General features: G+C 39.5%; 2 protein-coding genes across 5 annotated transcripts in view; one reads left to right on the top strand and one right to left on the bottom strand.

The window, feature by feature from the left end:
- COPS2 (COP9 signalosome subunit 2) overlaps positions 1–5,847 on the bottom strand; it is a 31,295-nt gene extending 25,448 nt beyond the window's left edge. For all 3 annotated transcript variants that reach the window (XR_009264161.1, XM_058737795.1, XM_058737796.1), the window contains exon 1: positions 5,704–5,847. Coding sequence is in view for 2 of the 3 variants with exons in the window: in XM_058737795.1 (XP_058593778.1) it covers positions 5,704–5,757 (54 nt within the window). In the remaining variant the exon portion in view is untranslated. The remainder of the gene's footprint in view (positions 1–5,703) is intronic.
- Positions 5,848–5,977: 130 nt separating this feature from the next.
- Positions 5,978–15,976, top strand: part of GALK2 (galactokinase 2) — a 140,115-nt gene continuing 130,116 nt past the window's right edge. Inside the window, exon 1 of one of the 2 annotated variants that reach the window (XM_058737794.1) lies at positions 5,978–6,208. In XM_058737794.1, coding sequence (XP_058593777.1) covers positions 6,189–6,208 — 20 coding nt within the window. In that variant the 5' untranslated portion in view covers positions 5,978–6,188. Of the gene's footprint in view, positions 6,209–14,287; positions 14,479–15,976 lie in introns of those variants that run through there. The other variant, XM_058737793.1, reaches the window with a different exon arrangement.

The raw sequence follows: 15,976 nt of genomic DNA, 5'->3' as shown, positions 1-15,976 counted from the left end.
AGGTCATGATCTCACGGTCCGTGAGTTCGAGCCCCGCGTCTGGCTCTGTGCTGACAGCTCAGAGCCTGGAGCCTGTTTCAGATTCTGTGTCTCCCTCTCTCTGACCCTCCCCTGTTCATGCTCTGTCTCTCTCTGCCTCAAAAATAAATAAACGTTAAAAAAAAAAAATTAAAAAAAAATAAATAAAAAGTGTTTCATTTTATTTTAGAGAAAGCGCGTGAGTGGGGGAGAGCGACAGAGGGAGAGAGAGAATACATGCTGAGCATGGAGCGTGATGGAGCCCTATGTGGGGCTCGACCCCATGACCTGAGCTGAAATCAAGAGTCAGTTGCTTGACTGAGCCACCCAGGCGTCCTGAAGTAGTAATTTTAAGAGGTAGTAAAATTATTCCAATCATGATACGAATGCATATTATGAAGTAATGCTTCTGAAATTCTGAAGAAACACTTCAGAAACACTTTTGAACAGTTTTGTTCAACACTTTTGAAACAGTTCAAAAACACTAAATATTTCTGACCTAAAACACTATCACCCGGTTTGATGGCCCCACTCATTTATCAAATATGACTCAGAATACAGTTTTCGACATCTATAAAAAAGGATAAAGCCTGATTATCACTGAAGTTTAAAAAAGAAAAAAAGCTGCACATTGTTTATAACAGCAAAAGAAAACAGGCCAAATGCTTAATAAGAGAGAACTGGTTACATAGAGTATGGCACATCCACACAATCAAAGCAGCTGTAAAAAGAATAAGTAAACTTTTGTATACTTTACATGGAATAATCTCTAAGATAAATTAAAAAACAAAGAGAGGGGGAAAAATGTGTATTTTGTTACCTATGGGGAGGAATGGGAACTGGACAAATTGGGAACAAAAATAGAAAGGAATCTTTTTATATTTTTTTAACCATGTGCATATATTATCCATTATAAAAAGCTACATGGTTCAGGTTCTGAAGACAATTTTTAAGAACTCTAAAAAATTTTGAGCAATGACATAATTACTGTGTGACCTCTCATGATCAAAGTTAAGAATTTTGTTCATAATTTGTACCCTGGAACCTGTCCCCTTCTCACTTCAGCAATAAAAGTAATACAGGTTCACTGTGAAAGGTCTGTAAGAAATAAATTTTAGTTTTCCTGACACTTTTCAGATCTTGTAGAATTTTTTCTATATTTTCCCACTCAAAAAAATAAATTTTATTCCTACCCAATAAAATTGTAATACAGATTACATATTTATAGTGGATATATGTTCACTGTGTTCAGAACATTGGTGATCAACCCTTTCTCTCCCAGGTGAGGGCTCTCAATTACAGTGCGCCATCCACAGAGGAGGGCAAGCAACCCATCTCCCTCTCTACAGTGAGCCAGTGGTTCACAGAAGGCTACACAGACATCACCTGGGTCACTAAAAGTCCTTCCTAGGGCTTTGCTGTTAGCTCTAGCAAGGAACACCTTTTTGGCTTTGGGTTATAACGCTAGGAAGATGCTGCATTACACCTTGTGAAGGCAATTATGCCAACACAGTGAGGAAAGCAGACCAGGAAGAGAGACAGAAACAGAAAAAAGATCCACTACCATCATCTGAGCCATGAATCCAGCCATATTCCTACTTCCTGGTGATGTAAACCAACACATGCTCTTTTTAGTTTAAGCATGTTTGACATATTTCCTCTTATGCCCAAGAGTCCTGACAAATAAAACTGATCGAAAGTTTTTCATATCATGGAATATTGTTTAGTAGCATGGTTTGAAGTGCCAACATAGCATTCCACCCCATGGATATATAATTCATCTATAACCTTATTAATATCAATAGTATTCCCCTCCTATTGATAACTTGGAGTTGTTTCCAATTATTTACAATTAAACATGTTAAGTTTCTTTCAAAAGCCTCAGCTGTACAATCAAATTTCATCTTCATGAAGTCTACACGCAACTCCAAATGTGTGTGCAACATAGAAAACACTGGCCTAGACCATAAACAGTATATTGTTTGAAAATATGTACAACATTTTGTCAAATATTAACTTACTGGGACAAGAGTCTCAGAGTGAAATAACCTTTAACATCAAAGCTCCTCATATTGCACAATGATAAGTGATAGTCCTTATACCAAATACACAAATTCCTAGAACCATTCTTTTGCCCTTGTTCTTATATTGCCACTTCTTTTTCAAAGGAGATTACGTATCTTTTTGTAGTAATTCAAAATTATTTTTTAAAAAATAGTGTTAGTTTTTAATTTGTTAAACTATGTTCTAGGGTTTTTTATAACATGAGAAAATAAAGTTCAAGCCATCATTTGCTGATCTTGTTAAAATGGTAACGAAGTAAGAGATTCCATAAAGATATCCTATAGTTAAGACTGACACCTCTCCTTCCCCAAAAGCAAAGAACAAGTAAATATTCAGGGCATTAAAATATACTAAGTATTAGTATATAGTATAAGTATACTATATATGCTAAGACCAAAAAAAACCACAACACTATTAAACATTCATTCACTGATCACAGCTATGAGCTTGACTGGGGTAATATAAGACCCACAGATTGGTAATACATTTAACCAAGTGGAATTACTCTACCTGTTTGACAATTTTTTTTGCTTGCAATACATTAAACTCAAATATACCGTGCCCTATCACAGGATCTACTCAAGGATAGATTGTTGGAATGAAGTCAGTCTGTCCTAACTCCTTTCTAAAAAGATTACTAGAAATACAAAGCAACTTCACGCTAGAATGGCTGGACGGTGGAATTGCAATAGTTAACTTACCAATAACCTTATTTACTTAACGAGTGGCAGTAGAGTTATTATTTAGTATTATTAGACCAGCAAATAATCAAGACATTTACCAGTATCCTCTCCTACTTCTCCATTTAATGCTACATAAATTCCTATGCTTAGATAATGCCTGTGTCTGCCTCTAATAAAAAAATAAAATAGGTCTTAGAAATAAGAGCTCAAGCAAATTAATTTCTTTCACGCTTGCTTCTTTTTTTTAAACTAAGTTGGTTCTCTTTTCTTCTAGATCTTGGGCATAAACCATTATTTACTTCCTTAGATAAAAACAGTATAGTTTTAGAAACAGATTTTTAATTTGCCTGGTGGTATCCTAACTACCTATTTCCACTAGATGGGACAAGTACAAAAAATGATTTAGGGTATTAAAATTTATCAATAGACAACCTACAAAAGATATGCTGAATATATCTGTGGTCAGAAATACTCATGGCTTTAGTTAACATTTTGACTAAAATGAAGTGATGGCAAATTTTCCCACAAATCATACATTTCTTTTAATAAAAAAGAAATTTCCCTAAAAGAGCAAGTCAATTCTTTGGACTCTTTAAATCGCAAGAAACAACAAGACCCAGGCAAATAACTAGGAAAAAACCCCCAATAACTTCTCTTCTGACAACATGTAAGCATGAAATGGCAACCAGCTTCCCTCAATCTTTTTTTAAAATATTTTAAAGTAATCTCTATACCCAATGTGCGGCTTCAGTTTACAATCCTGAAATCGACAGTCCCATGCCCTACTAACTGAGCCAGCTATGTGCTCCCCCCCCCCCACCTTAATCTTTCTTTTAAGTAGGCACCATGCCCAGCGTGGAGCCCAACACCCCAACACACGCCGGGCTTGAACTCACAATCCTGAGATCAAAACCTGAGCTGAGATCAAGAGTTCATGCTTAACCGACTGAGCCACATAGGCACTCCTAATTTTTTTTTTTAACATACAGTGGTTTAAGGAAATTAACTAAGAAAGCATAAAATAAATTACTAAATAAATTTTATGCCATCAAAAGACTAACTCATAGTAAACAAAGCATAAAAGCTTTCACTACTTGATACAGGACTGAGAAGGCAGAATGATACCTATGTAAGAGATTTGGGGGGGAGGGAGGACTATTTAACAGAATGCTGTGGGGGAAGAATTCATTTAATTATGTACAGTGTAAAATCTTACTTTTTTTGGTTAAGAAAATATAAGTCAAAACAACTATGTATTTGGCTTTGTATTGTACTGCATTATAGTGTAGGCTCTAAAAAGCTGGGAAAACCTAGCCAAGTTAAACAATATATGTTTAACAATAGAATTCTTGTGAAAACTGAGCACTACATGGGACAGTAAAATTCTCATTTTATGCCTCAGTGTAGGCCATTCCTACACTGCATTTTCAATGATGATCTTCAAGTTTATCACAGTGCTAATAAGTCAGGTACTCAATAAACTATTATTTAGGAAAGATAAGCAGAAACATTTAAAAACAAAAATAAAAAACAGGCATATTTAAGAGACACTTCTACAGTTATCAAAATACCTGTAATATAAATAAATGTACAAATAAAAATGCACATGATATCACAACTAATACATTCTTAATGCACTTAATGTGCTGCCTACAACTGACTTGGTTTACACAAACTGAAACGTAAAGCAGAAACAAAACTATTAGCAAAACTCTCCATTCAAGTTTAAGAATGATTAAAACCTCTACTATGATTTTCAGGTAACAACAAGCATTTCCCTCTACCTTTTGCAAAGGTGCTTTCATTTAAAATAGAAAAATTAATTGTAAATTACTATATAAAGAAGTTTTACACGAATTCAAAACAATATATTAATGTCTACTCACGAATATCTGGCACTTAAAATATAAAATAAGTCAGATTTCCCTAAACATCTACTTCATAACTTTAGGATAATGCAGCATCACTATCACATGCAGGAACCATGCAACAACAACAAAAAAATTGGTGCTAATTCTTGGTCCGGATAATTTTCCTTAGTTCACACACAGATACTGTTTCTGAATAGCAACCTGTAATGGTAGTGAATTATTTTTGAAAACCTGTAAATCCGTTGATAAGTTAAACCTTGAATCTTCACAGACCACCGTTCAGCTACATACATTCGTTCATTGTTATACGGTTGATATTTTTAACTTTGAATACTAGGAAACCTCCCAGTCAAGAAAAAAATCCATTGGGTCAATCCCCTTCTCCCTACCTCCCCCACACACCAAAACAAACAGAAAAACCCCCAAAACCTCCTCCCCAGCTTTTTTCTTTAAACAAAACAAGTAATTTAACTACTTCTTTTTCAGCTATCCTTGCTCTGAATTCTCCGCTGCACCTTTACCTTAAACCAAAACGTACCCCATACAAGACTTATTATTAAGCTCTGTTTCCAGGAGACTCACAAGTGGCGTTTCGCGGTCAGGACTGGGAAGGCCCCCCAGTTTTCAGACCCTTGTCTCAGCATTTCGTACTGTCTCAGTTCTAGGGTTAAGAAGAGGAGCCCAGAAAGCTGGGCCTGAGAGGGCAGAGCCAGGGCCTAGACCGCTGCACGATCCCCGAGGCGGCTCCGGAGGTGGGGAGGAGGTAGGAGGCACCGAAAACCGGACCCTGGAGGCCAGGAGTGTCCACGTAAACGAGGAGGCACTCGGACTTGGAGCGCAAAGCTCGGGACCCCCTTTGCTGCCTCCTTTACCCTCCCCTCCCCCATGCTGGAGAAGCAGGGCCCAGGCCCGGTGCGGGAAGGGGGAGGAGGTAAACTCGTCCTGTCACTGCACCGAGAGACGGGAAGAAGCACATGTTTTACGGGGAGAGGCCGCGGTGGCCCCTGCCCCAACCTCTAAAGCCAGACACCACCTCTAACCCCACAGTTCCGTCCCCTCCGCCTCACCAGGTCGTAGTCCTCCTCATCATCGCACATGAAATCATCCTCCATGTCAGACATCTTGGCCGGGAGGGGGGGAGAGGGAGGAGAAATTGGAGACAACCTCCTCCCACAATGCTCCACGGCTCAGAGGCGTCACTCGCAGCTTCTCCTCGCCTTCCCGTCGCTCTTAGAGGAGCAGAATGTTTCCTCCCGGAACAAATGCGCTCGGTATCGGGAGGATTCACTACGACGCCAAAAGGGAGTGCACTGCCCCTTCTTCCTGCGAGGCGGTTGGTGCCTTAGCAACTAAACCTAGCAACTGGGGAATCGTCTAGTGCTGAGGATCTCCGCTGAAGGGCCTTGGAAACCTTGAGCTCACACTGAGCAGTTTCCAGCCTCCTGGGCAAGGGAACAGTCTCTTCCCTTGCCTGGGACTCTGGAACCATTTCATTCTGGTGAAAGTAAGAGGCACCGTAGGACCAGAAGCCTTTCGCGGAGAAAAGGCTGACATGCCCGTCCTATTTGACAGGTAGTAGTATTTCTGCTTCATCTATTTGCCATTTTGCCCACATATTGTGGTGGGTATTCCTGTGATGTTTGGAGACCTTTTTAGCGGCACGGTTTACACCTAATGCGTGTTTGTAGTCGGCAAAACGATATTGTGGCTGTCCCACACCGTTAAGCATCAATCAATTGAGGCGCCTAAAGTCTTATTAAGTTGTTCAACAGGTTATAAACTGACCTTTACTGCCCTTACCCGAAATTAAGGTAACAGTAAACGACTGGTTTTTAAAATATGCATTATTGTTGCACAAAATCATTAGCAGAATTCAGAATGAAAAAATAAATACGAAATACAAGGGGAAAACTGCGTTTCAAACAGCACTTTCAATATAAACTTCCAGTTCTGTTCACTTGAATCCACAAATTTTATATAGTTATAGCACAGATATAATTTCGGATTATTTTTACACCAAGTTATGTAACAACATGGGACAATATATTGGGGGTCCCATTACATGTCCCCCCCCCCCATACGGGGGGGGGGGGACATGTAATATACGGGGGACCGTATATTCTTGGCAATGATCATTTTAAATTTTTTTTAACGTTTTTTAAATTTATTTTTGAGACAGAGAGAGACAGAGCATGAACAGGGGAGGGGCAGAGAGAGAGGGAGACACAGAATCTGAAACAGGCCCCAGGCTCTGAGCTGTCAGCACAGAGCCCGTCGCGGGGCTCGAACTCACTGGACCTTGAGATCATGACCTGAGCCGAAGTGGGACGCGTAACCGACCAAGCCAAGCACTAGAAAAACTGCAGCTAAATTTTGAGCATAATATTCTTAGTCATTTACAAATTTAACCAACCCAGTCTGGAAATTTTCTAAGACAGAGAAAAAGGTTTTCACAGTGCTTGGGGACACAAGTCCTAAAAAAATGTTTGTTGAATGAATAAATGTTAATTTTTCTTTAAAAAGTTTTAAATCTTTATATATTTATTTATTTTAACATTTATTTATTTTTGAGAGACAGAACACGAGCAGGGGGCAGGGCAGAGAGAGAAGGAGACACAGATCTGAAGCAGGGTCCAGGCTCTGAGCTGTTAACACAGAGGTGAACATGGGGCTTGAACCTGCAAACCTTGAGATCATGACATGAGCTGAAGTCAGATGCTTTACCAACTGAGTCACCCAGGTGCCCCATGTTTATTTATTTTTTGAGAGGGAGAGAGAGAGAGCGTGAGCAGGGGAGGGCAGAGAGAGAGGGAGACACAGAATCCGAAGTAGGCTTCAGGCTCTGAACTACCCGTACAGAGCCAGATGCAAAGCCATAAACAATGAGATCATGACCTGAGCTAAAGTCAGACGCTCAACTGACTGAGTGCCCCTAAATGTTAATTTTTTCTGTGCAGGGAGTGCCCTTATAGCTATCTCTATGCATCAAAATATTTTCTGTCCTTAAAGATCCATTTAAGTGTCATCTCACTCAACCTATCCTGAATACTTTGTGCAATTATGATAGTCTTTTTTTCTTGACATCAATTTTATTCAGTGGTAAATAATACATTTTTTAAAAATGTTAACAGGGAGCATTGATGTGATGTGATGCCTTTGTAGAAAGTGGATCCTAAGTTTTAAAAATATATATTAAGGGCGCCTGGGTAGCTCAGTCGATTGAGCATCCAGCTTTTGATTTCAGCTCAGGTCATAATCCCAGGGTTGTGGGATTGAGCCCCGCTTTGGACTCCATGCTGGGCATGGAGCCTGCTTAAGATTCTCTCTCTCTCTCCCTCTGCCCCTCTCCCCTGGTCTCACTCTCTCTCTCTCTCTCGAATAAAAATAAAATAATATAAAGATATATATTAAACACTTTATTAAGGTATAATCTTATCAGCTTCATTGAGATACAATAGCTGCACATCCTTAAAGTGTACACTTTGATGAATTTTGACATATGTATACACCTGTGGAACCATTACCACAACCAAGATAGTGAGGATATTTATTACTGCAGACGTTTCCTCATTACTTCTTGGTAATCCTTTTTCAACCCTCTTCACTTTTCTCAGGCAACCACTGATCTACTTTTTGTCATATAGATTATTTTTCATTTTGTGAAATTTTATATAAATGAATCATACATTATGTACTCTTTTGCCTGGCTTCTTTCACTCAGTATAATTACTTTGAGATTCATCCATATTGTTTCAATTGGTTTCAATTGATTGTTTCTTTTTATTGCTGAGTGTTCCATTGTATGGATATCTTACAAGTTCTTTGTTAACTTGTTGATGGATATTTGAGTTTTTTCAGTATTTAGCTTATACAAATAAAGCAGCTAGGAACATATGTGTACAAGTTTTTGTGTGGACATATGTTTCATTTCTGTCCATGGGGTGGACAGACTGAAGGTGGTCTTCTTATTACCCATGCTCTTGGATAATCCTTTTCCATTGAATGTGGGTGGGATCTGTGACTTGCTTCTAACCAATAAGATACAGCAAAGGTGATGTATGTGATTATGTGTATATAATTATGTTATACAAGATTGTAAACTCATCTTGCTGGAGAGACTCTATCCCCCTTGTTGCTTTGAGAAAGTAAGAGGCAATGTTATGAAGGATCATGTGTCAATGAGCTGAAGGCAAACCTGACCACAGCAAAAAGCTGTGGCCTTCACTCTGGCAATGCACAAGAACTAAATACAGTAAAACCTTGGTTTGCGAACATAATTCGTTCCATAACGCTTGTGACCCAAAGCACTTGTATCAAAGCAAATTTCCCCATAAAAAATAATGGAAACATAGATGATTCATTCCACAACTGAAAAATATTCATATAAAAATGATTATGATTCTGTAATGTAAAATAATAAAGAAAACACAAAATATGAAGAAAAATAAATTAACCTGCACTTACCTTTGAAAACCTTTGTGGCTGGTTGTGAGGGAGACAAGAGAGGAGGGTTATTATGTAGGACGACTTTCACTATCACTAGCACACTAACAGAATCACTGCTATCTATTGGCTCAATGGAATCTTTTTCTTTTCATACAACTTTAACAAGGAACCTATCCAATAGCACTTGCTTTTGCCTCCTTTTGAGGATTTCATAGAAATGTGACATTGCATTGTCATTAAACTGATTCATTGTTAGCACTGCTACAGCCTTATTCAGACTTGCTTTTTGGGTGGTGCTTTTCTACAAAATTTGGCACTGTTTCCCACATTTTACACATCTCCCTAATTTCATTTGAAGTGAGGGATTCCTCTGCCTTTTTCCCCTCCTCCTCTACAGACAAGACACAGATGTAGACTTCTTATAAAATCTTGCAATTTCGGCCACTCACATACATCATTCGTATTTCTCTATGGTTTTCTTCTTAACTTTCACAGTAATCATCTTCTTACTGCCGTTCTTTTCAACCTCTTTCTGTACGGGGCATTGCTCGCTTGGATGTTGACTATAGTACAGTATTAATAATCTCTTGTCATATACTGTATTTAATGTAACTGGCAATAAGGCAGCTGAGGAAAGGGTCTATATCTGCAGGCAGCCTGACCTAGAATGAAGCAAAGCATTCCTAAGCTTACTGTTGTATGGAAAAGCAAAGGACTGTCCAAAAGGTGCCTTGAAGTGACAAAAATATACTAGTGCCAGTTGTGGGCACCTTCCAACATTCTGAAAAATCACTGATTTCTGCCAAACACTGTGGCCTGAGACTGAGCATCTGAGCATGGGACACAGTCACCCACAATCCCTCAGAGAGAGTGAGAGAGAGAGAGAGAGAGAGAGAACCATTGGCTCAGTTGTGATCATGTGACATTCAGCATCATGTACTACTCGTATTGCAAGACATTGCTTGTTTGTCAAGTTAAAATTTATTAGAAATGTTCGCTTGTCTTGCGGAACACTCACAAAACAAGTCACTTGCAATCCAAGGTTTTACTGTATTGCTAACAGGTGGTCTTACAAATGAATCTGTCCCCAGTTGAACCTCAGATAAGACTTTGTGAGATGCTAAGCCATACCCAGCTAAGCCTACCCTGACTCCTGAACCATAGACATTATGAAGTAATTATACTGCTAGGTTTGTGGTAATCTTATGTAGTAATAGATAATGAATATGGATAAATACCTAGCAGTGGAATGGTTGGATTATATGGTAGGTGTATGCTTAACTGTAGAACTCTTAAATTGTTTAAGTGATTTTGCCATTTTGCATATCTACCAGCAGTATATAAGAGTTCTACGTGCACCACATCCTAGTCAACACACGGTATGGTCAGTTGTTTTAATTTTAGCCACTCCAGCAGGAGCGTAGTGGTGTATTATTGTGGTTTTAATTTGCGTACCCTTACTGACTAATTTTGAACATCTCTCCATGTGCTTATTTGTCATCCATGTATCTTCTTTGGTGAAGTATGTCTTCAGTTCTGTTGCCCATTTTTAAATTGGATTATTCGTTATTACCATTGAGTTGTAAGAGCTTTTTATGCTTTTTATGATATATTAAGGAATATTTGCCAAAACTAAGTGCACCAGGATTTTTTTTTATGTTTTCTTATGGAAATTTTATATAGTTTCAACTCTTACATTAGGACTATGACCCCATGTCAAGTTTAATTTTTGTATATACTATGAGGTAAATGTGGAGGCTTGTTTTTTTTTTTCTATAAATGGATATCAAATTGTTCCAGCATTATTTGTTGAAAAGATGCTTTGTTCTGTGTTGAATTGTCTTGGCACCTTTGTTGAAAATAATTGACATTTAATTCCCAACATAATTTGAGCCCTTTAAAGTATATTTTTGATAAGTTTATGTTACTCTGTATTATGATTATTTTATATTCTTTATTAAGCTGAAAACTCTTTGAGGACACAACTATCTTACCTCTGAATCCCCTGAAACTAAGCATGTGCCTTGCCTATAGAAAGTGCTCAACAGGGGTGCATGGAGGCCTGAGTCAGTTAAGCGTCCCACTCTTGATTTTGTCTCAGGTCAGGATCTCATGGTCTTGAGATCGAGCCCTGTTGGGCTCTGTGCTGACAGCATGGAGCCTGCTTGGGATTCTCTTTCTTGCCTTCTCTCACTGTGCCTCCCCCACTTGTGCTCTCTCTCTTTCTCTTTCAAAATAAAAAAAACATTAAAAAAAAAGAAAATGCTCAATAAAAATGTGATATGTTTAAGTAAACCCTAGCATTCATGATCCCTCACCTCTTTAGGTTGAGACATATGGTTGCCCCAAATAGGCTCATAATTTGGCATCCTTTCAGACTGATACTTTAAAAAAAAAAATGTTTATTTATTTTTGAGGGACAGAGAAAAAGAGAGCATGAGCAGGGAAGGGGCAGAGAGAGAGGGAGTCACAGAATTTGAAGTAGACTCCAGGCTCTGAGCTGTCAGCACAGAGCCTGACATGGGGCTCAAACCCACAAACTATGAGATCATAACCTGACCCAAAGTCAGAGGTTTACCAACTGAGCCATGCAGGCGCCCCCAGACTGATCATCTTAAAAAATTTTTTTGATGCATTTATTTAGAGAGGCTGAACACCATATGCTAGAAGGCAAAAAAAGAGGACTCCTTTTGTATTAATTAAGATCTGGACAGGAAACTCATAATATACTCAGGGGGGTTAATTAAAATTTTAATGAAGGCACGGGGGCACTTGCCTGGCTCAGTTGATAGAGCATCAGACTCTTGATCTCAGGGTCATGAGTTCAAGCCCCATGTTGGGCATAAAGCTTAAAAAAAATCAACTGGATTTAATTTAACTTAAAAAAATTGATGTTATTTCTAAAAAAAAAAATTAATGAAGGAACTATTTACAGAGATGGGGACAGAGATGAGGTCAGGGTTGAGGGAACCAACAATGATGGTGAAACACCCAGGGAATAGCAAGCATCAGGCTCTTTACCACCTCTTGAAGGCTTGAAGGGGCAAAGGGAAGAAATGGTTCTACTAGAGCTCAGCAAGAGCAGGAACCCTGTAAAATTGACCTTCCAACAGCAGCTGTGGTTGTAGAGAAACACAGCTACTGCCATAGCTATAGCAAAGGTGTGGTTTTGGGCATGGGTGTAGGAGGGTGGTGATAAATACCTTAACTTTGGCTGTACCATGAATTATATACTTCACTTAGGAAGGAATTTTCTCTCTTTCAAAGGCATTTAAATTGGTGACTACCTGTTGTTGTTGGAGCATATCCCTTGATTTTTTTTTTTTTTTTTTTTAGGTAGGCTTCATACCCAGCATAGTGCCCAATGTAGGCTTGAATTTAGGACCCTGAGATCAAGACTCTGATGTTTAAACAACTGAGCCACCCAGGTGCCCCTCCCTTGATCTTACCAATCAACCTAAGTGGCTTATCAAAATGTTATTTCTACCTACATTTAATACCCACTCTTTCCTGAGAGGAGTTCTGATAAATAGTTTGCATGATCTCATTACATTCCCATCTAATAGACTGATGGCCTTGCTTAGTTAGTGCCGCTTTTAATCTACATCAGTCTCTTCAGTTGGAAAAAAATGATGGGTTGTAAATGCATGGTGCTTACAGAGAACTTAATAAATGTTTTATCTTTAACTCAATCAACTACTCATATTAACCCTTCAGAATGCTTTATACTGCAGTTGCATCTTTTATCTCTAAAATTGCCATAGGAGGAATGTGCAGAAAGGATGTGAGGCATGTTAGTTTTCATTCCTTACACTGACATTGACCTTGTAAAAAATGTCTCTTGTAAAAATACAATTACACACTTTTAGCAATGTTATTGTTGTTTGCCATTTTGGCATCTCTAATGCCCATTTGATTTTATTCCCACCCAAAATGGTGACCATACATCCTAGGTTTATAAAATGAACCACCTACTTTTCAGAATGGTGTGTGGTGTGGAGGCAAAGCAGGGAGCAGGCACAATTATACTGTAATTCCAAATTTGTCTTTGTTTCTTTCCTTTCAGAAATCTGTAAGTTCTTTATGTTTTGCATCAACCCTCGCATGATTCCCCTGTGAACTAAAGCAGCAATGACAGTGCTCAATTGACAATTCAAGCTTTGCTACCAGTTAAGAGTGTGGCCTTAGGAAGTCACTTCATGCTTCAGTTGTTCATTCAGTTCATCTCGCCAGGTGCTACCTAGATATACAGTTCCTACCCTCAACTTGCTTACTTTGTTGTAGTGGTAGTGATGGTGGAGATGGTGATACAGATAATAGTACAAAAGAAAATAAATATATGGAACTTATGAGAAATCTGAAGGAAAGAAAAATACAGTAGAATGATGGGGTGGGAATGATATGCTTTTTGAGTAGGGCATTTGGGATTTCTCTAGGTAACTGAAAAAATGAAGGGGTTGAACCAGATGCAAAGGCTCTTGCAGTTTAAAAGACATGTATTTTCTTTCTTTTTTAAAAAGTGTTTTTTTTTTTTTTTTTGAGAGAGAGAGAGAGAGAACCCATGCAAGTGGGGGGAGGGGCAGAGAGAGAGAGAGGGAAAGAGAGAATCCCAAGCAGGCTCTGCAATGAAAGCACAGAGGACCCGGGGCTCCATTTCACCCACGGTGAGATACTGATCTGAGCCCAAAGTCAAGAGCCAGACGCTTAGCCTACTGAGCCACCCAGGCACCCCAAAAGACATGCATTTTCTTCTTTTCACTATTGTGTTCTGGGAAGTTCCACTGATGCCTCCATTCTTATTGCCTCGATAAGCAAAAGTGTTTAAATCAAATGCTGCATCAATTTTTTACCGCCCGATTTTGAAATAATCCACACAAAAGGTAATAACTGAAAATTTAGTGTTATTTAGGGGTGTAGCTGCTGGTCATGAAAGAAAAAACCCTTAAAAAGAAGGGGAAAAAAAGGAACGGAAAAAGCAACCTGGGGCAATAGGTTATGATTGTATTCTCAGAGTTAAGCCCCAGGGCGCAGAAAATAAACCTCCTTAGCTTCTTCCTAAGCGCTGGGCACAGGGGCCCCCGCGAGTCCCGGGTCCCCCGGAGCTGAGCAGCACGGCGGCTGTACCTGACAGCTGCTGAGTGGGCACCAAGCCCTGGAGCCCAGGGAGGAGGAGCCGTAGGCGGGGCCGACTGGAAGCGGCCACCTCAGCAGAGCTGCAGGATTTCCGCAGGGTGAGGGCTGCTGTCGCCCGGAAGAAAAGACGCCTGCAGCAGATGTCTCGTGATTACCTCGGGAGCTCAGTTTCGCCAGTTGACACTGGAAGAAAGAAGGATCTAGCGAAACATGGCTACGGAGGGCCCTGCCACGCGTCGAGTCCGAGTGGCAGAACATCCCAGGTGGGGGAGAGGAGATGACGCGTTTTGGGATCGCCCGGGTAGGCGAGGTGCAGACAGTGTCCAGGACTTCTGGCTCTTCGCTGGGGGCTTCTTTTGCTCCCGGGAGTGGACAGAATCCCTGGGATTTTCTGAGGCCGCGCGGCTGGGCTTGAGAGAAAGACCACGCCGCAAACACTTTCCACCCTGATTCCTACCAAGGGTTGAACGTTTTTCTTCATCCATGCAGTTCCTTCTTTTCTCTTTCTTGCTGAAGGTGGTACACTCTTTGTGCTGGGCTTTAGCAGACGTGCCCAAATTAACTTTGAACCCCTTCTTTCTTTTTCTTGCCTGCCGGCGGATAGTGCTTTTTAAAGTCTCCTTTCTAAAATACTCATTGAAAACAAACATGCAAAAAGCCCCAAACCAAACCCTCCAAACAACCCTCCCATACCTTGGTTTCTGCATCCTTTTAAATAAACCATAAAATCTATGAATTGTCACTTACGGACTTAATCTGCTGCCACTACCTAGCTACAGGATAACGTTGCTTAATGATACCTAATGGAGGATCGTTTCATTTGAGGGCATCTTGCAGATACTTTGTAGAAATACTTCCGACCTAGGCCAGAAATCTCAGAGTGAAGTCTCTAACCTGCTACATATTAGCCTGTAGGCTTTTCTAAGTTTGGTTTCTGTCTCCCTTTGCTGTTTATAATTTTTACGTTTTTCCCTGTTAACTTTTTTCTCTGACGTTAAGTCCTTTAGCTCTCCCTACTTCCTGGTTTCTCACTGTCCTGTGACAGTTGATAATATTGTAACTTCCTAAAACTTGTAGATGCTTTTTTCACCCTTAAGAAAGCAAACATTGGGTCTTTAGTTAGCTAAAAGAAACATACTTTTTGGTTATGGAGACCAGCAGGGCTTTAGACTACCTATGTCTCTGGCCTTGCGAGGTACTATTGCCCTTACATACTTGAATGAATTAGGACACGTTGTGAAATAAGATTCATAAGGAATTTGTCATATGGAAACAATCTTTACCCTTGTCAAGTTTAGTTTTTTACATAAAACATATCCATGTATAAATTTCTTCTGTGTTTCCATTTGATATGATTTAATCATAATGCTTGATATTTCCATAGTTACCCTGTGGGGTAAGGGGAATGGTGGTAACATGTACTTCACTAAAAGTGAAGAATTGTTTCCTAGGTTTCCTTAGAGTTGTTTCTTGCCTTTTTATGACTTCCATAATACTCATTCATGCAACAGGTATATATTAATATTTATCATTCTGTGCAAGCTGCTGAAGAGATCATAGTAACAGTCAGATAATTGTGCTCTGCCACTTTCTTTTCACTTGTGCATGAAATACAGTTATAAGCTTCAAGCAGTGTTTCAGCCACTTACTCATTTTAGCAGGATGAGTTCAGTTAAATCTAGATAGTATATCTATAAACCTGCCTAACTGGTCATATATTGCAATATGCTAAAGGGGGAAAAATGCATAAGGCCCCCAAGG

This window comes from Neofelis nebulosa, chromosome 7 (assembly GCF_028018385.1).
Source record: "Neofelis nebulosa isolate mNeoNeb1 chromosome 7, mNeoNeb1.pri, whole genome shotgun sequence".
Lineage (NCBI taxonomy): Eukaryota > Metazoa > Chordata > Mammalia > Carnivora > Felidae > Neofelis > Neofelis nebulosa.
The sequence above is the reverse complement of the archived record's forward strand: the minus strand, read 5'-3'. Positions and strand labels throughout refer to the sequence as shown.